The sequence below is a fragment of the Centropristis striata genome, chromosome 1, assembly GCF_030273125.1.
Source record: "Centropristis striata isolate RG_2023a ecotype Rhode Island chromosome 1, C.striata_1.0, whole genome shotgun sequence".
In the NCBI taxonomy this organism is placed as follows: Eukaryota; Metazoa; Chordata; class Actinopteri; order Perciformes; family Serranidae; genus Centropristis; species Centropristis striata.
Window position 1 is genome coordinate 19226631 of NC_081517.1, and position 24942 is coordinate 19251572.

At 38.8% G+C, this 24942-nt stretch overlaps 1 protein-coding gene across 1 annotated transcript; it reads left to right on the plus strand.

The window, feature by feature from the left end:
• The first annotated feature begins 1178 nt into the window (after positions 1 to 1178).
• On the plus strand, positions 1179 to 24436 carry ern2 (endoplasmic reticulum to nucleus signaling 2). The gene is made up of 24 exons (XM_059333910.1): positions 1179 to 1410; positions 2789 to 2906; positions 2996 to 3029; positions 3757 to 3829; positions 3908 to 3980; positions 4411 to 4533; positions 4633 to 4734; positions 5613 to 5672; positions 5798 to 6014; positions 6513 to 6591; positions 6748 to 6898; positions 7949 to 8076; positions 8821 to 9015; positions 10939 to 11092; positions 11311 to 11415; positions 11503 to 11593; positions 16921 to 17110; positions 17214 to 17310; positions 18273 to 18472; positions 19407 to 19554; positions 20927 to 21054; positions 21233 to 21356; positions 22127 to 22194; positions 22277 to 24436. The coding sequence occupies exons 1-24, from the start codon at positions 1321 to 1323 to the stop codon at positions 22457 to 22459; spliced, it is 2931 nt and encodes a 976-aa protein (XP_059189893.1). The 5' UTR covers positions 1179 to 1320; the 3' UTR covers positions 22460 to 24436.
• Positions 24437 to 24942: the final 506 nt, after the last annotated feature.

Below are 24942 nucleotides of genomic sequence, written 5' to 3' on the forward strand. Positions count from 1 at the left end.
GACTCCTTAATGTTAAGCATAGGTTTAATAAAAGGGGGACATGTCTTTACAAAATGAGTTTCACCAGCAAGAGGGGTATAGCAGAAGTTTAAATATGTCTTATTGCTAATACCTTTGTACTTTTACTTCAGTAAGATTCGGAATGCTGGCCCTTTTCTTGTTACAGAGTAGGCTATTTCTAAACATGGTATGCTGCTCTTACTTGAGTAGAATGTCTAAAAAATCTAAGCAGCAGATATGCTTACTTTCCGAAAAGATATCCTGACAGTACTTGAGTACTTAGTACTCAAGAGAAGTACTTAGTTAGTTACATTCAAACAGCGCTATAGGGAGTGTAAGGAGTGAGCACAAACCAGTGGTGGAATGTACATTTAGTCAAGTACTGCATCTAAGTACAGTTTTGACGTATATACGTACGTATATATATATATATATATATATATATATATATATATATACATATATATATATATACATATATATATATACACACACACACATATATATATAAATTAATGAATGAATATTTAAATTTGATGTTACTTATACTCCTACTGTATACTATTTAGAGGTACATTTTTACTTTTTACGACACTACATTTAGCCAAGAGCATTTTTTTGTTACTTTTTAGGATTTTAGGTCAATATTTGGAATATATATATATATATATATATATATATATATATATCTCTCAATCTGTATAAAGAGTACTTTTGATAATGTAAGTACATTGTACTTACATTTTACTTAAATAAGTTTTGAATGCAGGACTTTTACTTGTAGTGGAGTAATTTCACAGTGTGGTATTCGTACTTTTACTAAAGTTAGGGATCTGAATACTTTTTTCCACCACTGGCACAAACAATGCTGCCCTCCACCACTTTCTATTGCACAAAAAGCCGCTCTTCTTGCGTTTTCACCAGCCCTACTGTCTGTTTCCACGTGTTCCAGCCTTTTCTGCAGCCCCTCCCTCTTCTGTCCAACCCTCATCTCCGATTAGCTGAGCCGCCTGTCACTCAGCTCGCGGGCGGGATGGACCCCGCCCCCCTCTCTGCTTGACAGTCCGCTCATGACGTCACCGGTTCCGTCCCAACACGGAAATATGTCAGGATCAGCCGCTTCGCTGTTATTATGGATTTAAAGCGATACTGCTAGCTTAGCCTCCACCGTGTTTGTTGGCTGTCTTCTCGGTTTCAGTGATGTTTTAACGGCCCGGTGTTAACTTTCTGACAGATGGACGCTGGACGCGCTGGAAATGGAGAGAGAGTTCGACCTCTGTTGTTAGTTCAATAGCTCCGGTCCTCCGTTTGTTCACTGCCATGAAACAAAGTGTTTTGGGGGTCATGGGGGCTCTGGGTCGCCTGCTGCTGTCCCTCCTCCTGCTGTCCTGGGAAGGCAACATATTACAGGTATAAAGTTTGTGTCGTAAAGCTGTCAGCGAGTGGGTGTTTCTGTTGTTGTTGTTGTTGTTGTTGTTAATACAGTTTGGGTCTTGCTATTTATGCGCCAGCTTAGAGCGCAACTGGCAACCCGCTGCGCTTCTATGTCTATTTCAGGCTCGAGTAAAGTTGCCATGATATGATGATAGGACGTTTAGTCCAAATTGCTTGAAGAAGTGTGTGTGTGTGTGTGTGTGTGTGTGTGTGTGTGTGTGTGTGTGTGTGTGTGTGTGTGTGTGTGTGTGTGTGTGTGTGTGTGTGTCAGGGCAGGGTCAGATTACTTTTAAATCAGTTACTGAATACAAATTACATGGCAGTTTTTGTAACCAGCAGAATGGTAGTATAATTTGAACATTACTTGTGCACTACTTAAAGTAAAAAAATTTAAAATATTGCACCTTACATTAAAAAAAAATTGACGCAGCCAGAAAACATTTGAGTTTCAAAAATGTCCTTTGTTCTCTTTAAAAATCTCAGAACATCTTCAATGCATTAAGCATATTCAGTTTCAGTTTATAGTTGTAGTAGTTTATGATTCCCCTAAAAAGCAGTGGTAGAAAAAGTATTTAGATCTAAAGTACTAATAACACACTGTGAAATTACTCCACTACAAGTAAAAGTCCCGTCTCAAAAAATAAAAGTACAAAAGTATCAGTATTTTGGGAGATATCTGCCTTTAACAAGTATTATGCCCTTCTTGCACGTGTCCAAATTGCAATTTCAATAAAAAATGTATAAATTGTGCAGCTGTATTTAATAGCATTGGTTAATATCATAAAATGTTCCATCATTTAAAATATTAACAGCTTTACGACACATCAGGTAAAATATTTTAAAGAACTATTTAAAATATGTAATCTCATCGCACATTTCAGATGTAGTCAAGGCTGATTATAGTCACTTATTTGTATTCTGATTACATTATTCCCATTACATGTACCCAACCATGTTTGTACGCGTGCATGAGTGCCTGTTTGCGTCTTGACTCCGTCTTTGCGTTGTCTGTGTGCTCGCTTCACTGCTGTTCAGCTCTGTGTTGCCAGTTGCCACCCGTTGGTGGGTAAATATGGGAGTGGTGAACACACACAGGCAGACAAACACAGACAAGTAAGAGGGTACAATGTTTGGAGTAGGAGGAGGGGGGTGGATAAGGATATCCTGCTAAATGAGGAACACAGCGTGATTATTAGAGCAGAAATTTACTGCAGGGCTGGACCTGACACACCCACTCACTCCTACCTACCAACACATGCTGCAGTCAAACTCTGCTGAAATCTCAGATACGTTACACGATGACTGACACACAGCTGGCTCAAAGTTTCTCTTTCTCTTCTTGGCGACCCGTCAGGTTGCAGGGGTCAGATCCGTCACCCTCCCAGAATCCCTCCTGTTCGTCTCCACACTGGACGGTAGTCTGCATGCTGTCTCCAAACAGTCAGGAGACATCAAGTGGACCCTCAGAGAAGGTTTGTACACACAGACTTCAATAATCTTACTGATCTTTATTTAAAATGTTTAAATATATCTCATGAAGTTATCCTTTACTTTCTTTCAGATCCCATTATTCAAGTACCTGTCTACCTCACAGAGTGAGTAACACACACACACACACACACACACACACACACACATACACACATACACACACATACATACATACACATGCAAGTACACAAATATCTACACACATACAATCATGCATGTAATGTCCTTATACCACTGAAAACTGTCAGATACCAAAATATGGTAAATTTGTAGCCTCGTGCACTCATTCTTGGATCAGATGATTCCAGGTCTCAATCAAAACCTTGACAATTTTACATAATCTTATTCAGGCAAGTCTTTTGTACAGCTGCTGTTTTTCTTTATAGAAAAACACTTTTATTAATTTATTAAGTGTTGGAATGGGAGCAACATACCCAGCACAGCTCATACCCAGGCTAATCAATCAATTTGATGTGTGATACAGTATATATGTATTTTTAAATAATATGTTGCATTGTATAACATGCCAAAACAACACAACAACATCACACAGAATAAACCAGGGGTGTCAAACTCAAATACACAGGGGGGCCAAAATTTAAAGCTTGAATAAAATCGCGGGCCAATATTGATCAAATAAACCTTTTACCGGTGGGTCAGCTTTTGTAGTACAATAATAATATAATAATTTGGTATTGCCTTGCGGGCCAAATAAAATTACACTGCGGGCCAAATTTGGCCCGCGGGCCAGAGTTTGACACCCCTGGAATAAACTATGGTCTGTTTTGTTTTTTACGTCCCTTTAACGATGTCTGAATATTGCTTTTGTAGGCCCGGTTTTCTCCCAGACCCCAACGATGGCAGTTTGTATGTCCTGGGCGGCAAACACAAGGAAGGCCTGATGGTAAAAACAGTGTGTGTGTGTGTGTGTGTGTGTGTGTCAGTTTTCACTTAAGACCTCATTGTCTGGATTTCCCTGCAGAAACTGCCTTTCACCATCCCAGAGCTGGTTCAGTCGGCTCCCTGCAGGAGCTCTGACGGTATTCTTTATACAGGTGAGACATGTAGAGAAATGTATGACCTACTTCATTGTGGTTTGTGAGACAGACATTTGTCAGAGATGAAGAATGACTGAATGAATGATGTAGTTCCTCAATGCTGCTGACTAATATTTGTGTGTCTGTGCATGCATAAATTTGAGATCCACAAATGTTCTTTTTTCTCTTTAAAACTCTCAAAACATTTTCAATGCAAATTTTGTATCTCCAGCAATTAGAGTCGGTCAGAATTTCCCCTAAAATTACAATACTGGCACAAACTACAGGTGTACTGTGTGTGTTCTACAACATTAAAAAGCAGTTTCTTTTGTGCCAGTTTTTGTTGCTGCTGGTTCTTAATTAAAGTATCTCAGCTGCTGTTTTAATAAGTTAATGTGTTAATGTGAGTTAATGTGTGTGTTTGTGTGTCTGTGCACATTAAAAACAGGTAAAAAACAGGATGTGTGGTTTGTGGTGGATCCTGAGACAGGCGAGAAGCAAACCAGTTTAACCACCTCCTCCTCTGAGTCCATCTGCCCAAACACTCCTCTGCTCTACATTGGACGCACAGGTATGTCGTGCACACTAACACAAGCACACACACAAGTGCCTGAGGTAATATCATGCATGGATTACTGTTTTTGAACTTTGCACTGTTTTTTTCCCCCAGAATACATGGTTACCATGTTTGATACCAAGAAACAGGAGCTGCGATGGAATGCTACGTACAATGATTACTCTGCTCCACCTTACGATGACAAACAGGACTACAGTACGTCTCACACACACACACACACACTTTGAGTCACACAAGCTGACGTGGCAGTTTAAGAAGCTGGATTACTTAAATGTGAATGTGAACTTTTGACACCTCTGCAGAAGCTTCTTTATATTATGTTGAAAACTGCCACAAAAAAATACACCACTGTAGAGCCTCTTCACTTACAGTCCCTTCATCAAAAAATAACCTGAAGTGCAATAAAAAATTCCATTTTAATCTTTTTTTTTCGAGGTCAAGAATCTACTTGGACTTAATGCTAGTTGTTTACTTCCACTACGAGGTTGTTTTCAGTCTAAAAAACTAAAATAAAGCAATTATAAACCAGAGAAAAGGTATTTTGATCCAGAAATGTCTCCAGGAATTATTCTTTAAATTTAAGAATTTAAATTTCAAATAAACTAAAAGCTGGCACTTCATATTATCAGTCATTGTGTATTTTGATACATATTTTGTTTGAGACATGGGTATTAAAAAAAAATTAAATAACAAATTTAGAGGATTGTGCAACCTTGAAGGAGGTACATGTTCTGCAAGTGCTTTTTTGCACTTGTATTTTATATTGTTGTTGTATATTAAGTATAGTGTGCTTTATTTATCTTTATTTTATTTACATATTTCTTTATTTCTATTTATTATACAGCAGCAACTGCAACTAAAGCAATTTCCGCCCAGGGAGCAATAAAGTATTTCTGATTCTGATTCTAGTTTAATATTCATACATAAAACAACCAGTTACAATGAAATGGACAAGGACAAATGAACTAATTCATTTAAAACCTGCAGGAATGTGTGAAATCTCTTAAAACAGCTTAAAGATCTCACATTCCAGCTCATCTGAAACTGACCTGTTTGACCTGTTGCTCTTGCAGAGATGGCTCATCTGGTGTCGAGTGGTGACGGTCTTGTTGTGACAGTTGACAGAGAGACAGGTAAGCGGAGGTGTGTGGCTTTTGCTTTATGAATCTTTTATCACTGTTTATATCTTTGAGAGGTTGGCTTCTTTATGTTCATCTCTACTCTTGTCAGACGCTAAATGTGTGTTTTTGTCCTCCAGGTGACGTCTTGTGGAGTCAGAACTACGGCTCGCCCGTCGTTCGGGTCTATCTGTACTCTGGCGACTCACTAAGACACGCCCCCCACCTCTCCCTGGCCATGGAAACACTACGCTTCCTCACTTTCTCCTCTGCCAACGACCACGCAGACACACACTCCACACTGAAGTGGAGTTATCAGTTTGTGAAGGAGCAGGCCAGCGCACAAGCACAACTTGTGTAAGAGAAATGATTTAAACACGCAAAGGAAAGAGCTTCAAGAGCTGTGTGATGCTCGGTCAAACAACGAGGCTTCTGTTTGGTTTTTTATTACAATCATTAATTGAAGCGGTAATTATCAGACTCTCAGACTGCAAAAGCTTCACCAATACTTTCCCAATTTGCTCCGACAACAAAAGGTGTTGTTTTAGTCTGTGTTGCCAGCTCTTTCCCAAAGAAAAAGCTTGATTAATATACCATACTGTGCTGATTTACAGCAATTTTTACAACTATTTGACATCTCAGGTAATATGTTTTTAAAGGACACCTGCCAGGCAAGAAACAGCTTTATGGGGCAATTGTATAATAAAAAAAACATTCAAATTTGATTCAAAACCAGTCTGTATCTAATTAATTAATTAATTAATTCCTGTTGGTTGTTTTTTTATTGTCTCAAGTCAATAAATGCAAAATAACTTCACAGGCTGGGGAATAAACTTGAGTTTTTTTCTCCTTAAGGCCAACTCTCTATGTTGGAAAATTGGACTCCCACCTCTATGCATCTACTTCCCTTGTCCACATTGGAGTCTCATTAGTGGTGAGTTTAGATATATAATCTGTTTTTAATCATAAAACTGCATTCACACACAAGATTCCTTATTTATCCAGTCAGACAGTAATGAACTGATAATGATCGAAGTAATAACCAGAAAGCTGTTATGAGACCAGTTTGTGCTTCTTGTTGCCATGGCAGCCTCGGGGACTGACCTTGGCTCGTATCGAGGGTCCGGTGACGGCCGAAGTGACGGTCAGAGAGCAAGGGGAGTGTGAGATCACACCGGTTACTGATGTACGCTACCCACCAGGGAGCACAAACAGCAAGAAAAACCACTGGCTGCTAATAGGTACACACACACACACACACATACACACACACACACACACACACACACACACACACATTACTGGATGTCATCAAATAGCAATGAAAACATAAATCATAAAGTTGGGATTATTTTGTTTTCAGACACAGTCCTCTGTTAATTGTGGTTTCATTTTCATTCTGATACTGGTATGTTAAGAAGAGATTGATTAATCAAGTTTTGCGAAGATATACACTTTATCTGTCAAGAATAAATCACATTGTCACAATCATTTCATGGAAAGTGGCAAAAAATATTTTAATCCAACTTTATGGGCAATCTTGTACTACGACTTGGAGTGAAGCTGAATGTTTTAAATGTTTATCATTCACTTTTTCAACTATTTCAACTGTAATTAAATATTTACACCATCAGCTAATTATTTTCCTTTTCCTTTTAGCAATTTCATTCTTGACATTTTTTCATAACTTTTAGCTTAACTTTTAATGTGACAGCTGATATATTCTTTTAATCAAATCATTCTTTAATCAAATGTACCCCTGGCCTGAAATTTCTAGTTTAACTAAACTAATTCTGTATTTATAGTGTGTTTTACCATTTACAACTTTCCTGGTGACATGCCTGCAGACATAACATGCTTATATGAATATGTGTATTTGGTAAATAATAAATAATTTCAAATCACAGATTAAATCACAGAGGTTCTGTATTTTGATGTAAACAAATATTAGTTGAAAAATAGACTAAATTTAAAATGACAACTTTTTTTTAAGTTCCGGTTGTTGCAGAAGATGCATTTTGTCCCCCCCCCCCCCCGAGCATTGATACGATACATCACATGGGAATGTGATTGTTTTGATAAAACAAGCAAATATCACAGTCATTTAAGCTTTAAATTACTTTAAAATCACACTTTATGTTCACCATGAAAGCAAGAACTCTGGCTAAAGACTGAAGGTTAAAAAAAAAACCCTGAGAGCTGAAATATTTCTTTGATTTATTGACCAGAGAAGATAGTGACCCCAGCACAAACACAAACAGCTCTGAATGCATCCTGTCTGTGTGTTTCAGGTCATCACGAGCTCCCTCCAGTGGCTCACACCACAATGTTGAGGGATTACCCACTCAGCCTGCAGCGTTCTGGTGAGGCAGTCATCCCCCCTCGAACCTCCCAGGCCCCCAACTACCATCAGCGCTACGTGAGTCACAGCTCCAAACTACTTCTGTGTCCCTACTGCAGTCTGCAGCTGAGACTCAGTAAATCACAGGAATAATATCAGACATTAATCATTCTATCAGGTTTTTACTGTCTATTATAGCACAAGCTGTCTGAGAAACAAAGACATAGATGTTATAAACTACTAAATGCCCCTTTAACATCCACTTTTATTTTTAACAGCTGTAGAGAGAGCAATTACTATTTCAAACAAGTGAAACCTTCCTTCTTCTGGGCTAAAAGACTTGATGTCTTTTCTTATACTCTGAGAAAATCAAGTACAGTATTAGAGGATGCTCTGATATTTAAAAAAACAAGTATCACAGAGAAAACAAGACCATTTCTAAAAACTGAAATCAGGTTGTCGAGTTAAATCAGTTGTCCTTTAAATGTATTTATTTTTTAAATTATTATTCTTTCTTTTTAAATAGAAATTTTAATAGTAATTTTAGTAAATTATTTAGTAATTTTAGTAAATTATTTATTTGTATTTTATTTTACTTTATTTATTTATTTTAATTTACTTAATTTATCTATTTTCTTATTTATTTTACTTTTATTTTGTATTTAATTTTTTTTTCGGTTGTATTTCACATTACTTTGAACATTATAAAACTGTGCGTCATGTACTTTTAAATGTACATTTCTTGTGTATTAACAACCCAATACAGATACACGATAAACCCGTTTCTCTTCTGTTTCTCGTCCCTGACGTTGGGTCCTTCAGTTCCAGACAGTTGACGGCCACCACAGTGACAGTGACGCTAACGCTAACAGAGGAGGGGTTGACGGGAGGACGACTGGACAGGCCCAGGAGCCGGCCCCTGTGCTGCCCGTCTACATGACTCAGGACCGGCTGACTCTGGCTGTTCTGACGCTGCTGCTGGGAGGATGGCTGGCCTTCGCCATCACGTACCCCGTTGTGAGTTTGTGTGTGTGTATGATGTTTACATGCACATGTGTTTCAGATTTCTCAGGTTTTATTCTCAAACATATGAGCAAATGTTATCATATACAGTCATAGAGAAAAATATTACATCACCCTTGTTTTCTTCAATTTCTTGTTCAATTTAATGCCTGGTACAACTAAAGGTACAAAATATACTTTTAGTTGTACCAGGCATTAAAATCAACAAGAAATTGAAGGAAAAGGGTGGTCTAATCATTTTTTGACTGTATATCAAGTGTTATGATCTGTGCAAACTGCGCCATTATCAAACAATAGTGAGGGCATAAGGAAAAGATTAAAGGGGTTTTGTTTTCTAGGCAAGGCAAGGCAAGGCAAGTTTATTTGTATAGCACAATTCAACACAGGGTAATTCAAAGTGCTTTACATACACATTAAAACAGCAAAAACAGTCAATTAAAACAGGGAAATATAAATAAAAATATAAATAAGATAAAATAAGATACAGCAGGATAAGAAAAGAGATAGAATAATAAAAAGCACACGTCAAACATTGCATAGTTAAAAAGTAAGGGCAGTAGAGTAGAGCAGATAAGTGTTAAAGTTAAGAGTACGCTGCAGTAAACAATAGTGTTTTTAGTCCTGATTTAAAGGAGCTGAGCGTTTGGGCAGACCTCAGATCTACAGGTAGTTTGTTCCACAGGTGAGGAGCAGAATAACTGAAAGCTGCCTCACCCCGCTTAGTACTTGTTCTTGGGACACGCAACAAGCCAGTTCCAGATGACCTAAGGGGTCTGGATGCTTCGTAGAGAGGGAGCAGATCAAGCATGTAATTTGGTCCGAGACCATTCAATGCTTTGTAGACCAGCAGTAAGATTTTAAAATCTATCCTCTGACTCACAGGAAGCCAGTGTAGTGATTTAAGGACCGGTGTAATATGTTCCAGTTTCCTCATGTTTGTTTCTAATGGATTTTTATTCCAAAATTAATAATAATTTAATACTTGTAGTGGAGTAATTTCACAGTGTGTTAAGGTAAGGATCTGAATACCAGCACTGATTAAAAGTGCTGTGCTCCTAAGCTTGGATGCTCCATGACTAGACTATGAAACTTGTTAACCCATGTGTCATGTGAAATATCAGTAAATTTGTGCATTAATTAGCTTATTTAATGAAGCATATTTTGTTAGTGAATTAAAGATTATGGGGCAAAATTCAGTTCAAATACCACTTTTCAAAAAATCTGTTTTAAGACTTGTCTTTTACAACATTTGGGCTGAATGGTAGTGGTAGTAGAGTTTTATAATCATATAATATCTCTGTCTGAAGAGTTTAGGCCTGTAATGATTGAACTGTTTTTGTTACACGACATATTGTCTAAGAAATTACTGCGATAAACAATATTTTTGCAATTTTAAGACCAATTTATGCCCCGATATAATGATAATATACTAGGATTATAATGCAAGTACACCAGTTCAGTGAGCAATGAACCTTCCGTTCTTAAGAATATTCAGACATGAATGTGAAAATTTTAAAATATCCTCAATAAATAAAACAACACAGCAGAGAAATTAGAGGAAAACGTATACTTATACTTTATAATAGTCAGTTAAACCTACTGTTTGTCAAACATCATACTGGCTAAAGTGTTTTTAGACAATATTTAGTAAACAAACTCACATGTAAACACAACGGGCGATATCGAGGTCAGTCAAAATGATTGTGCTCATGTTCATATATCATAAGTCAATATGTAATTATTGTGACGGGCCTAGAAAAGTTCCTGTTATTCACCCTCTTCAATACCGATCTCTAAAAGCTTTTTAACTAAAACTCAAGTCTTGTTCCCTCTTCATGCATAAGTGCCTGAAGATCTTCTCGTGCCATCTTCTAACAGCGTTTAATATGATCTGTATCTCTCTGTGTGTTTCTGCAGCGTGCAGCTCATCAGCTGAAAGCTCAGCGGCAGATGGAGGAAGCTTTTGAGTCTCGTCTCCAGCGAATGCAGACAAACATGCAGACTAACGTGCCGACTGTGACCTCGGTTTCTTCAGTCACAACCCTCTCTACCAACACAAACCTCTCCAGTGGTAAGTCACTACTTATAAATCAATTACGCTGCAGTGTGTGTATTTTAGGGCTTTGGGAACCACGTCACTGATTAAACGTATTTCTTTGCATTGCGCTTGAGCATATTCTCTCAAAGCCTAGAATTCTTCAATGCATTATTCATTCCTTGATTAAACTGGGTACAAGAAAAGAGACACATTTATACTTTATATCTTCACTTTTTTTTCCACGTTTCCAGACTCTCAGCCTGCATCTGCTGACCCTCCACCCAGTCCTCACAGTTACAGCAGCAGCACCTCAGATGTCGAGAAAAACTGCGCCACTGAGCACAAAGCCACAGCAGGTAACTGTGGATTTATTTCTTCTTGTCCTTACCATTAGGATGAGATTAATTTCTTGCTGCTTCATTCTTCCTTTCTATGCCTCTCAGAAGGAAACAGTGAGGAGGTGCAGGTGGGGAAAATCTCCTTCACTCCATCTGAGGTGCTTGGACACGGCACAGCAGGAACTTTTGTCTTCAGGTACAGTAAATGTATATGAATGCATTGTTAATGTCACTGGTTTAATCACATTTAACCCATTTAAGCCGGGAAAGCATTACCACATTTCTACCATTAAAACCGGGAGCGCTGTTGTGTTATTCTACCATTAAGGCCGGGAAAGCGGATACGTCGTTTTGTAGTATTTGTAGTTTTTTTCACCTATTTTCGGTCTCTTGGACAATGAAATGCATCAGAATACATGTGGGAGTGTCGCAATGCAACATGGGACTTTTCCAGAACTTTGAAATCATGGCGGAGGACGACTATAGCGGAGGAGCTCAGAAGTAAGTGACGGAAGCGACCATGATGAAAACAGTTCCGATGATTTTATTGCTGATCTGGACTTTGAACCCTCGGAATCAATTGACCGGGATTTATGGATGAGGAATATGTTTTTAGACAACATATTTTCACAGAAGAACGGACGGATTTGTGGCCATCTGGAGATATTAATAATGTATTAATAATAATAATACTAATTGATTGTGATGATGATATAAGAAATCATGACTGTTTATGTCTTATATTACTTTATGCGTCGTTGAGTACCCTGAAAAGTGCAATATAGATAAAATGTATTAATATTATTATTTATGATTATTATGATTATTATTATTAGGGCCTCGGGGCAATCGCACCGAGCACTACTGTTATACTGTGGATTTTTTCTTATTCCTCTTCCGGACGCAATTTCGTCCCGCTACTAGTCCTACAACTTAAAGAGTTGCAGGACAAATTATATATCAAAACGTGCGGTTTGATCGGGATCGGTGTGCTATTACTTTTCTCTACAGAATACGAATTTTTCGCGACGTCAATTTTGCATTGAAATGAATGGGACGGACGACAAAAAATGAGCGAAAAAGAACAATCATTGGAGATTTTTAAACGTCTACTTCTCCGGCATAATTTCACCTAGAGACTCCATTTAAACTTTAAACAGTAGACACAAGTCTTGTGTATCGGTGTATTAATCCACGTTTCGATAGGTCATATAGTTTGTTATCAATCCCTGTTCAACGACCATGATCATTTTTGGAGAAATTCTGAGATTATAATGGGTGTGTATTGCACGGAATGTTCGTGTCAGAGTGTTTGATGTCATCGCTCAGAACAGTGGTTCTCAACCTTTTTAAGTCGCGACCCCCAATTTGACATGCATGTTGTCCGCGACCCCGCCCCCAGGGGGGAACACACTTTTGATAAGGCGCTGTCCGCGGTGCTGAAAGAAAAGCGGTGCAGGTATATGGAAAAAACAACGGAAAAATCTGCTTTGAGTTCATATTGTACTGCATTTATTGATTGTCAATAACACATTGGCTCTAATTTCACTCTAATGTCAGTCGAGGAATTGAAAGGTGCGGAAACACAACGAAGTAGAGCGATCGACCGACAATGGTTAAAATGTAAACAAATAACGCAAACTTTATTTTTTTGTCATAAAAACACTAGTAATCAACACATGCTAATTAATGTCTTAACAAACACAATGGGGATAAAAACAGCCCATATTTCATTTTAAACATCTATGTTGCTGAGAGCTTGTAAACATGAAAAAGAATAAGTTATAACAATCTCACAAATCTTACACTATCAACCCGCTCATACGGCCCATTTCCCTGTCAACGCAGTTTACATTTTGTTGCAAAAACTCTATTCGATGTCTTCTTTTCCAGAAAGCCAAATAGCTGCAACTACTAGGCCTATTTAATGTGATGGCTGGGCCTGCTTGTTTGAACAGAGCAGTTCCATTCTTGGCTTTATGTTCGACACGGCCAGGCGAAGATTACTCTCAACTCTGTGGAGTCGTGATCTGTATTTGTTTTTCATATATGTCAGTGCAGAAAATGTCTTTTCGCACAGATATGTGGATGCAAATGGAAACAGTACATCGGTTGCAGCTTTTGACAATGCTGCATATTCTGTAGCTACTGACAACCAGAACTCTTCCAGTGTGCATGCTGAGAAAGCAGTCTGCAATGTGCGGTCAGAGCAGAGATCCAGCAGGGCGTCCTGCAGCTGTGATGGCAGGTGATGCGCGGTGGTGCTGGTGAAAGGCTGGCGTATCCAGTCGTACTTCTCCGGGGTGTCATCGTTTGGGAAGAACTTACTGAAACTTTCAAGCAGGCTCCTGAGGTGAGAGTTAATAATTCCTTTCATAGTTTGAATGGTTATGTCGTAACTGTCCATAAAGTCATCCAGCTCAGGGAACATTTCAACACTCCCCCCTTCCACTCGCGCAGCCCACCGCTCCAGCTTTCTCTTAAATGCTGTGACCTTATCAGAGAGAATAAGTATATTTGTGTTCGGGCCTTGTAGGGACAAATTTAAGTTGTTGAGTTTGTCAAAAATGCTGGCTAAATATGCGAGGCTCGCAACCCACGTTGGGTCAGTCAGATAGTCAGCAAGGGGAGAACTACAGTCGGATAAAAATGTGCGCACTTCTTCACGCAGTTCAAAGAGTCTCGTTAAAACTTTACCATGAGAAAGCCACCTGACCTCTGTGTGAAAGAGAAGTGCTTCGTGGTCTGATCCCATTTCATGGCAGAGTGTGGCAAAGAGTCTGCTTTGCAGTGGCCGAGATTTAATGAAATTTACAATCTTCACTGATGTTTGTAGAACATCGCGAAGCTCCGGCCCGAGACACCTGCCAGCGAGTGCTTCCCTGTGGATTATGCAGTGCAGAAATTTCACATGGGGAGCTACCTCCAACACACAGGCCCTTAAACCTTTTCTTGCCCCCTGCATAGCTCCAGCTCCATCTGTGCACACAGATACACAGTTTTCCCATCTCAGTCCCTCTTTTTGGATATTGCTGTCGAGCTTGTTGAAAATGTCCCGTCCAGTGCATGTTCCCTCCATTGATGAGCAAAACAGCATATCTTCGTGCATTTTCCCCTCGTAGCTGTACCTCACATAGGCCAGCAGCTGCGCATCTCCTGCCACATCTGTGCACTCATCAAGTTGCAGGGAAAATCTTCCACTCTTCCTCACTCTGTCAATGAGCTGATCTTTCATGTCATTTGCCATGTCCTGAATGCGGCGCCCCATAGTGTCATTTGAAAGGGGAACAGTTAAAAGTGTGTTGGATATTTTCTCCCCATGCATTGCTCTTGTCATCGCTACGGCTGCGGGAAGGATGAGACTCTCCGCGATCGTGTGAGCCTTTTTTGATTGAGCCACCAGATATGCCACCTCATATGAAGCTGCAAGGGCCTTAGCAGGGACAGTAGAATAATCACTCACCACTGTTTTTTGGCTTGTAAGTTCTTGCTCCCTGCGCTGAAAAAAATCAATTGGCTTATCAATCAAGCTGCTGTGTTTTGTCTCTAAATGTCTCTTCAGTTTAACTGGTTTGAGGCTTTCATTTGCCAGCACTTCAGAGCAAATGACACACTGTGGGTATTCGGTGTTATTTTTTGCTATGCATGAAAAGCCATACTTTAAGAAGTCGGGCTGATATTTACGGAGCCTAGCCGGTGTCGGCCCCACTGCCCTCCGTTTCTCGGGCGGAGGTCCCGTTAGGCTTTCTGCTCCAAGACCTTGGGACCCCTGCTGTTGTTGTTGCTGCTCCTGCTGCTGACCCAAGTCTGGAGCTGTTCTTTTCAGCCATCGCTCCATTTTTCCAGAATCAGTTATAGCTGCTAGCAAACTGCAGCTGCGGTAAAGCAACAACGCGCGAATTTTTCTTCTTTTTTGTTTATTTTTCCCGCTCTGCTCACTGAACAGAATCTCACGCGCACAGTTCAGATCTTTCAAACTCAGTTGATAAAACGAATTAGAAAATAATAATAATAATTATATATATATATATATATATATATATATATATATATATATATATATATATATATATATATATATTTTTTTTTTTTTTTTTTTTTTTCTTCCTCAAATTGATTTGGCGACCCCCAGAAATCATCTCGCGACCCCAATTGGGGTCGGGACCCCAAGGTTGAGAATGGCTGGCTCAGAGTGTAGAGGGAGAGGTAAATCTGTCAAAAAAAAATTTTTAAAACTGTGCTCCAGGCCGCAAATTCCACTCTACAGAAATAATTTATACATAGAAATGTAGGAAAATTTGTCTTCTCACTCACAATCCTCTGGTAAAGCTGTCAGAGTTATAGTTTGGGCGTACGACGCAGAGATGATCCACCAACACGCACCAACAGCCTCATTGGCTCCCATATTAAATACGCAGGAAGATTTCGTAAAAAGGGAAAAAAAACAGTTTTTTTAGATCGCTCTAACAAAGCTATTTTTTAATTTTTCTTTAAAAAAAAAACATATGTAGACGTTCAGGAAGAACTCAGGACGGTCAAAGTGAAGTCGGATCAATGATAGGTATTATGGTTTTGCCCAAAATGCTTTCTGTTCGAGACCAGAAATTTCAGTCTGTCCACCTCTGCTGTCACTATGCCGGAACAGGTGCCAGTTAATTCTGTTGATTGCTTTGATCTGATTGCCTTTGATCTTTGATGTGATTACAGTTACAGATACACACACACACACGCGTAAGCACGCACACTCCTCACACATGCATACACATGCTTCAAACACACGCACGCACACACACACACACACACACACACACACACACACACACACACACACACAGTAACTTTATGTGATTTTAATTACACACACACACACACACACACACACACACACACACACACACACACACACATTTACATTTAGCAGACGCTTTTATCCAAAGCGACTTACAGGAAGAGTAAAAACAAACAAACAAACACACACACACATTTTGAGGTTAAAGGGCATAGTTTGAAATCTCTGAAGAATCTCATCATAGTGTACACACACCGGCAGTAGCCCCCGTGGCCCTTTCAAAATTTCCCCAGAGGAAATTTTCTAGTTATTTTTATTACAGTAGGCTAATGAGAACTATGTCTATTTCTTCCAATGGTCATATCATGTTTGCATCTTGCTGATGGGCATCTATTAGTATTATGCATAGAATTTTTATTCAGTCAAATGTAACATTTGCTGAGTTTGTTGATTTTTTAAAAAACTTTATTGAAGGTTTGGACAAATAAACTCAACTTTTCATGAAAGCCACGGGTATAAGCTCTCGAATACTTTTTGAATTTCATTTCTATCTGCTACAGAGGCTGAAAAATCTTCAAAATCGGCAATAGGTTTTCCAGGCATTTTTTCCAGGCGTTTTAGGCCTAAATGGGTTAAACGGCACAATCCACTGAATTTCTCAGGTAAACTATATTGTTCTGAGGCACATGGAAAACTGTACATAAAGTGTTCTGGTGCTGTTTTTGGTGATTTAGGGGTAATTTTGATGGACGCCACGTAGCGGTGAAGCGAATACTGCCGGAGTGTTTTGAGGTTGCAGAGCGAGAGGTGCAGCTCCTCCGGGAGTCTGACACTCACCCCAACGTCATCCGATATTTCTGCACAGAGAGAGACCGCCTCTTCACTTACATCGCCATCGAGCTGTGCGCTGCCACCCTGCAACAGGTCAGTCTGTAGGGCCTCGGTAGTTTATGGTCATGATTTAACAGTTCCAGTTTAAAATGACATGATGAAATGTTTTTGCGTGTTTATTGTATGTTCTCTGCAGTATGTGGAGGACCCATCTTGCTTCCCTGAGCTGAATCCCATAACTCTGCTGGGAGAAACCATGTGTGGCCTCTCACACCTCCACTCCCTCAACATAGGTCTGAAATTCACCCACACATAGACACATGTACACAAAAGAGTGCAAACACAGTAGAGGTGGGGAAAAAAATCCTTACAGTATAGTATCGCAATATTTTGCATGGCAATATTATATAAATTCATCGCCGCCAAGTATAGATATTTAGCGTTCCGACGTATTTTAGCTGTTTTTGAAACTAGAAGATCCAAGGAATCTATGGGCACCATGTGTGTCAGGATATCGTGTCGAAGTTGTTGAAATAACGCTACAAAGTTTGGCTTTTTTTTATGTTTCATTCAAAAAATTCAGAGCAGTGAAGCTTAAAGCTGAGGAAAGTTTGATAAAATGCTGCAGTTGTTGTCGTCCATACATGTTTGATATCAGTTCAGTTCAGTTTGACTGAATACTTTGTTGGTCAGTCTGTGGGTTTGACTCTCATTGTGGAGAAATAAAAAGACTGAAGTCAGATGAATAGACTGAGAATTTTCTGTTATTGGACAAAACAATTCCTGATTGAATTTAATTTTGGACACAAAATGCAGTTAAACAGTTAAATAATATATTGTATGTCAATACTCACCATATCACAAAATGCATAAAATTGCATGAATATTGTATCGTGACTCAAGTATTGATTGATTTTATTTGACCATTCTTGATATAAAAATATGAAACAGCAACCTGTGCCATACGTTATATAAATAAATAAAAATAGGGATGACACAATAAAGCCCTAAGGCTTATTTCCATTGTGGTCCCTATAAGGCAGGAGATGGGGGCAAGAAGTATCATTCATACATACATGCATCAATCATTCTTAAGGCACATAAAAACATAAGTTACAGTTTCAAATATACACAGTATCGGGATAAACTTGTATCGTGGGGCCTCTGCTGATTCACACCTCTAATACACAGCAGATGGCATTTCCGTACTGCCTAACTTGGACAGCTAAAAAAATTTTTTTGTCTCTGCTTTTAGTCCATCGTGACTTGAAGCCGAGAAACATCCTCCTTTCCGGCCCCAGTGCGCTGGGTCGGGTCCGAGCTCTCATATCTGACTTTGGACTGTGTAAGAAGATCCAAGACGGTCGGAGCAGCTTCTCTCTGCGGTCAGGAATACCAGGAACTGAAGGGTGGATAGCTCCCGAAGTCCTGCGAGAAACTCCCGGCAACAAACCGGTAGGATGCTCACAACTATTACAGAAAACACAAGTATCTTTCTTTGAACATTCAGTCAAATGGTCACAGCTAGAATAAAATAAATAGATGGTTGAACAGGTTCAGCCATTTTCCATGGATTTTTTGATAATAACCAAAATCATTATCAATAAAACCATGGAAAATGTCTAGATATCAGCCCTTAAATGAAACTCTTATGAGCTATTTTTGTTGTTATCATTATATTTGTCCAAGCAAATGTACCTTTAGTTGTACCAGGCATTAAAATGAACTAGAAACTGAATAAAACAAGGGTGGTCTAATATTTTTTTCCATGACTGTATAATTTTGACTCATGTAGAGGTTTTCAATCTTCCCCCTTGGCCCTGGTAATAATTTGATGTAGCCTATTTGTTACAGTTCTACTTTCTTAATTATGTAAAGGAAAAATGTATGATACTATATTAGACATGTATTAAACCTATTTGCAGATTCTTAGAGTTATAGATTAGTTCGATTAGAACGTTATGTATTAACTATTATAGATTTTGCATTTTTAATATTATTCATTGAACTATCAAGCCTTTTTTAAATAAATAAATACAAATGTTATGACAGTTATTTAAATTAATAATTCTGAGTGTCACTGTTTTAAAGTACCTTTCTGCCATCTAGTGGCTCTTCTTTTTGTTGTTTGACAGTTTGGTGAAATAAGTAATTGTTGTTACATTATAAATGAAGTACTTAAATGTGACCACATAGCCTTAGTATGGTCAATCCAAAGAAATACACCCCCTACATCACAAATTTTTAACAATTAACAATTTGATTTAACAATTTCAAAATCAGTGGTTAAAGAAGGGATGACCTATTGAAATTTACAAATCAAGAGTCGATGAATAGATAAATTGAGTCTTTTGTCAGTTTTTTTGTGTTTCCTCTCTTCTGTGTGCAGACAGCAGCGGTGGACGTCTTCTCAGCAGGTTGTGTGTTCTACTACGTGGTCAGCAGGGGGCAGCACCCCTTTGGTGATTCATTAAGACGACAGGTCAACATCCTGTCAGGAGAATATTCACTCTCCCATTTTATGGAGGATATACATGGTGAGAGAACTCTTTGTGCATGTGTCTTTTCTGGTGTGGTTCATGCATAATCACAAGAATTAAAGAGAGAATAGAATTAAAGCTTGTTTGGTCAATCCTCAAATTGAAAGATTTAAATATACTTAACTACCTTAAGAAGATCCAATCCTGAACCAGCATCAAGTCACCCCTCAACAATCTAACTTCCTTGCAAATAAGCTCAGTGCTCCAGATATTTCTGGGACTCTTAGGTAGGACTGTCTTTTAAAGTAAGTGCCCTTACTAATTAGCCTGGGTATACCCATACTGCCTTGCGCGCTCGATTTCATTTCGAACTCCGAAAGGGTCTGGAAACTAAGGCCGTTTCTTAGCCCTGTTTTAGGGATCCAATCACAGAACAGGGAGGGACGGCAAGACGATGATGCGTACTACTCGACAGATGGAAGCTTGTAGTTTTGTAGTTTTTTTACAGATCTAACATGGCTGCAGCAGACGCGAAACTCTCTTTCTGATGGCGTTTTAAATAGTTTAGAGCAACAGTTGATTTTAAACGAAGAACAACAATTGACTTTACACTCTTGTTTCACCACCAAAAAGGATGTTTTAGCCTTGCTTCTGACAGGATTTGGCAAAAGCCTAGTCTACCAACTAGCCCCGCTACCGCTCGCTGCTGTAACGCCGGTGATCTCGCTACGAGCCAGGGGACAGCGGAGCTTGTTTATTGCCCATAAAATCAGTGGATGTGTGTGGCTGAATGACATGAGGGGGAATAAAGCGTGAAAATAAATAATCTTGCAGAAAGCGAGAACTGGAGAAGCAAAGCAGCAAGCAACACTCTCTCACAGACACACACACACACACACACACAGACACACAGACACACACACACACACACACACACACCAACACTGCCGGTAGACTGTGAGCTGAAACTACAGAGCAGCCAGATTCAGAACATGCTGCAGAAAAACGTTGCAGAAGCACAATTGAGTATTTTAGCCTGAAAGTAGAGATGGGCTAGTCTGGCTATGTAAACATCAATTTCTGTCGCTCTACATACGTCATCTGGTATAACTGATACGATTGGCTAAGAGCTACGTACAGACGCTTATGATAGACATTCGTATCGCCCAATAAACTGTTCTGGAGGATCGTAAACCACCCCTCCTCTATGGAAAAATGAATGGCTGGTTTCCAGACTAATCTCATTTGTGATTAGTCTGGCGTTAGCCAGGCTACTTACTAATCACAATTTCCTTGCAATTTTCAGACACTGTCGTATTAGGCTAATAGCTCAGAAGAGTGTTGTAGGTTATATTTCAGACAGTAATAATCATAAAAATCAGCAGGGAAAATACATTAAAATCTGACCAGTGTTTCTCAATCTGATCAGATGACGTCATAGCACAGGATCTGATCGAGCAGATGATCAGTGCCGAGGCTGAGTCCCGGCCCTCCACCGCCTGTGTGCTCAAACATCCGTTCTTCTGGAGCCCCGAGAAGCAGCTGCTCTTTTTCCAGGTGTGTTGAATCAGTTGCACACACACACAAACTACTTCTTCTCATGTTTACTAGTCTGAAAAAGCTTTTTGTTCTTATTTATAGGTTTATTTTTCATTTAGTATGTATGTACCTGGGTGATGTAGTCTCTATCCGTAGACTCCTGAAACAATTGGTTTGTGTTTGTTTGTTATTGTAGGATGTCAGCGACCGCATAGAGAAGGAGCCACCAGACAGTCCAATCGTGGTCAGACTGGAGACGGCAGGACGGGCAGTGGTCCGAACCAACTGGAGGATGCATATCTCTGTGCCTCTGCAGACAGGTAACACGCAGCATACAACAGCTCCGTTTGTGAGGCTCCCTAAAAACTTGGTTTACACCTAATTGTAGCTTCAAACAGAGATGATGTTTTATTTTTTGTGATCATCAATGTACAAAGACACATTTTTGCTCCTCATGCCTCTGCTACAGCTTCAGCTGTGATTAGATCTCTCTTGATCAGATTTTAAAATGACCTTTACCCGACTGATGTAAACTGACCATAATGACACTATAGTGCTAAAATATACTGACATTTAAATGGACTAAATTACATCCAACACCAAAAAACTACTCAGATAGGGGTCTGTTGTCTTTTATTCTTCTTTTAAATCCTGTTTATTGCTTTTAAACATAAGCATATAGAATGTCTGCCCTCCAATACACACACACACACACACACACACACACACACATTCTATAATCATGAATTTCCATTAACATAGATGTGAGACCAAATATACAAATTATAGGAAAAACATAAGTTGTGTATTCTGTATGCCTTCATACTTTACATGCATCAAATAAACCGATCTCATATTGTATCTGTGTATTATACTGTATAGTTGTAGCTACTAGCTCATGCTTTCACATTTTTCCTATTTTTATCAAACTGAAATCAATCTGGTTTTAGTGTTGCATTCTTATAAAGAACTCTTATTAACGTGTACTTCTTAAAACCACTCCCATCTGGATTAAATACTGAGTTTTTAGGGTCTTCAGAGTTTAGGATTACAAATATATCAATGATCTGTAATCTTATGTGTATTTCAGACCTGAGGCGGTTCAGGACATATAAGGGAAACTCAGTCCGAGATCTGCTGAGAGCCATGAGGAATAAGGTCAGCATGTTTACTTGTACACTTATATTATTTATTTATAAAGAGGTAGACACACTTTGACACATTTATGTTAATGTTACAGAAGCACCACTACCACGAGTTGCCACCAGAGGTGCAGGAGACTCTGGGCGAGCTGCCCGAAGGCTTCGTCAGCTACTTCACCTCACGGTTTCCACGGTTACTGATGCACACGCACGCTGCTCTGCACATCTGCTCCCATGAGAGACTGTTTCACCCCTACTATCTGCCCCCCAACACCAAATAGCAATGCCACCACTCACACCGCACACATACACTAGTGTGTTATTTTGTGAGCCACAGAAATCGCTGACAGTTTCCCCCTTTTATTGCTTTTGTAAAGCCCATACTGTTTTTCGTGGGGAGGGAGATACAGTGCTGTGAAAAAGTTTTTATATGCCTTGAGTTTTTATAGATTCTTTTTAATTTTCTGCAGGTGTTTTAAGATTAGAGTTTATACCTCCACATACAATTGTTGTCATAGTAATAAATTATGTTTTTAAGCTGCATCATGTGTAATCAGTTAGAATTTCTGTATTCAATTAAATACAATAGTTCAGCAACGCGTCTCCTCTAAACAAATTCAGGAAATTGGCTTTTGTTAATTTAATAAAAATCACCAGTTTTAGACATGAGGTGATTCTTTCATTGATTTTGATTTAGGGAAACAAACCCGTTGCAGTTCTTGAACAAGGACATCTGAAGAACTCTTAGCTTTTTAATAAGATGCAGCAAAAAAAGATAAAGGTATTGTTTATTTCTTACCAATACAGCATCAATTTTTCGCTCTGAGTTGGCTGACGTGCAGAGATTTCTTCATCCTTATTTTACATTGCAGTCCTATTTTTTTTTAATAGTTTTTATTTATTCATGTTTTAGGCAGAACAAGCAACTAAATTCAGTACAGGGGCAGTGCAGCTGTTTAGCTGTTTTCTCTCAGGTGCAATAGTTTATTGGAATAAAGCAAAAATATTCCACCATGGCAACAAAAAAAAAATTACCCCAACTAAAACAATTAACTTGTTCTTTGACCCATTCCACCAAATTTAACTAAAAAATGTTTACAATTTTGAGATATCCTCACAGGACGACTGAAACAGGCTGTTTGGAATTAATTATTTTAAAGGTACTTTTTGTTTTTTTTTAGATTATTATTATTTTTTTTTTTGGCCATTTTTCAAGGCTTTATTGATAGTGAGACAGATAGAAAGGGGGTGACAGAGGGGAGGACATGCGGCAAAGGGAGCTCAGGCCGGATTCGAACCCGGCTCCGCCGCAGCGAGGACTGTAGCCTCTGCACCTGGGGCGCCTGTGTAACCCACTACGCTACTGACCACCCCTTTTTAGATTATTTTTAAAGTATTAAGAGGAAACCAAGGGAAATGAGGGGTATAACAGGCAACAAATTCTCCAACACAAGGCCTCATAATTAAAAAAAAATGTTTATCTGATGTAATAGAATATTACCTTAAAATGTAACAGGTCTTCATGGAGCCATGCTGGATTTTTAGGGCATCAATGGAGTTTTATTGGGCTCACACAAGTTCATCTTTTAGCTTTGAAGTTCAGATTAAACCACAAACCGGATTTGAGGTGCACAAACTTTGTCACAGCACTGTAACACAGACACTGGACGACACGTTTTATGTATAAAAAAAGACAAATAAAGCTTGTGTTGCTGTTACAAGGCTTCATGGCATAGAAGAGATTTAGTTTACTTCCCCTCTGTCCCTGTTGCTGCTGTGCTCCCCTGTAGCAAGTGCCAAAGCGTCCTTAATATTTACTCTGCTGTTAGTTTTTTGTATTTGATTCGTGTGTCTGAATGTAGCTACACTGACTGAAGAATGTACTGAGCCTTGTTTTTCACTAAAAGCAGTACATCAACTGTAATATCATTGACACTGTTTAAATTGTGAGAAGCACATGCCGGGAATGTCAGCAACAATGTTTTGCAACGATGGATACTACATTTGCCTATTATTCATTTTAACTTATAGACATTTTTGTTTACCCAGTCTCAACTGAAATGCAGTATATTACTCCACTCCTGATTGTCGGCACTAAAAACTCTTAGAGATATGTGAAATATCTCTCTGTAACTACTGGATGAAGGTTATTTTTTCACTGGTCTGCAGTAGAATGAATGATGAAGAATCTAACTTTTGTACTTTTTTTGAATGAGTGAATTAAACTGAAGCTTTGGGTGTGCCAAAGAATGAATAAATCAAGTCTTTTCATCAATCTGTAAACACAAAGACAAGAAAGACAGTTTTAATACAAATGGGTTGATGCTCCTACAAATATTTTGTTGACTTTATTGTTGGATTACTTGCAGACAAGTGTCGAGTTTGAGACAAGAAAGAGAAAAATGCTTCTCTTAAAGGCCCTAGAAACACATTTTCTCATGTAGCTACTTACTGTGAGCGATGGGCTCTGTGGGGTGCAACCATTATTGACTTCTTTTTTTTAAAACTGGATTTATTGTCTTTTTTAAAGCACAACGTAACTCCAACAAACATCTACACACATATAAATGTCCTTTTGATTAAGACGACATAAAATACTAAAATACTAAAATACAGAGAAAAAGAGGACGAGAAAAGTCCTAGTAAACATTTATGATACACATTGTGTCAAACTCGACCACTATTGTATTATTTGTCATAGTCATATTTTTGATTGTTTCACTTTAGAAAGCTCAGCATTTCTCTTTTTGTCTGAGCTCTTCTT

Excerpts from the sequence above, each read along its gene's own strand:
- ern2 (XM_059333910.1), top strand. The coding sequence starts at position 1,321 with ATGAAACAAAGTGTTTTGGGGGTCATGGGGGCTCTGGGTCGCCTGCTG. Across the intron at positions 11,416-11,502 it reads TGAGCACAAAGCCACAGCAG|AAGGAAACAGTGAGGAGGTG; the intron begins GTAACTGTGGAT and ends TATGCCTCTCAG. Across the intron at positions 17,111-17,213 it reads GCGCTGCCACCCTGCAACAG|TATGTGGAGGACCCATCTTG; the intron begins GTCAGTCTGTAG and ends TGTTCTCTGCAG.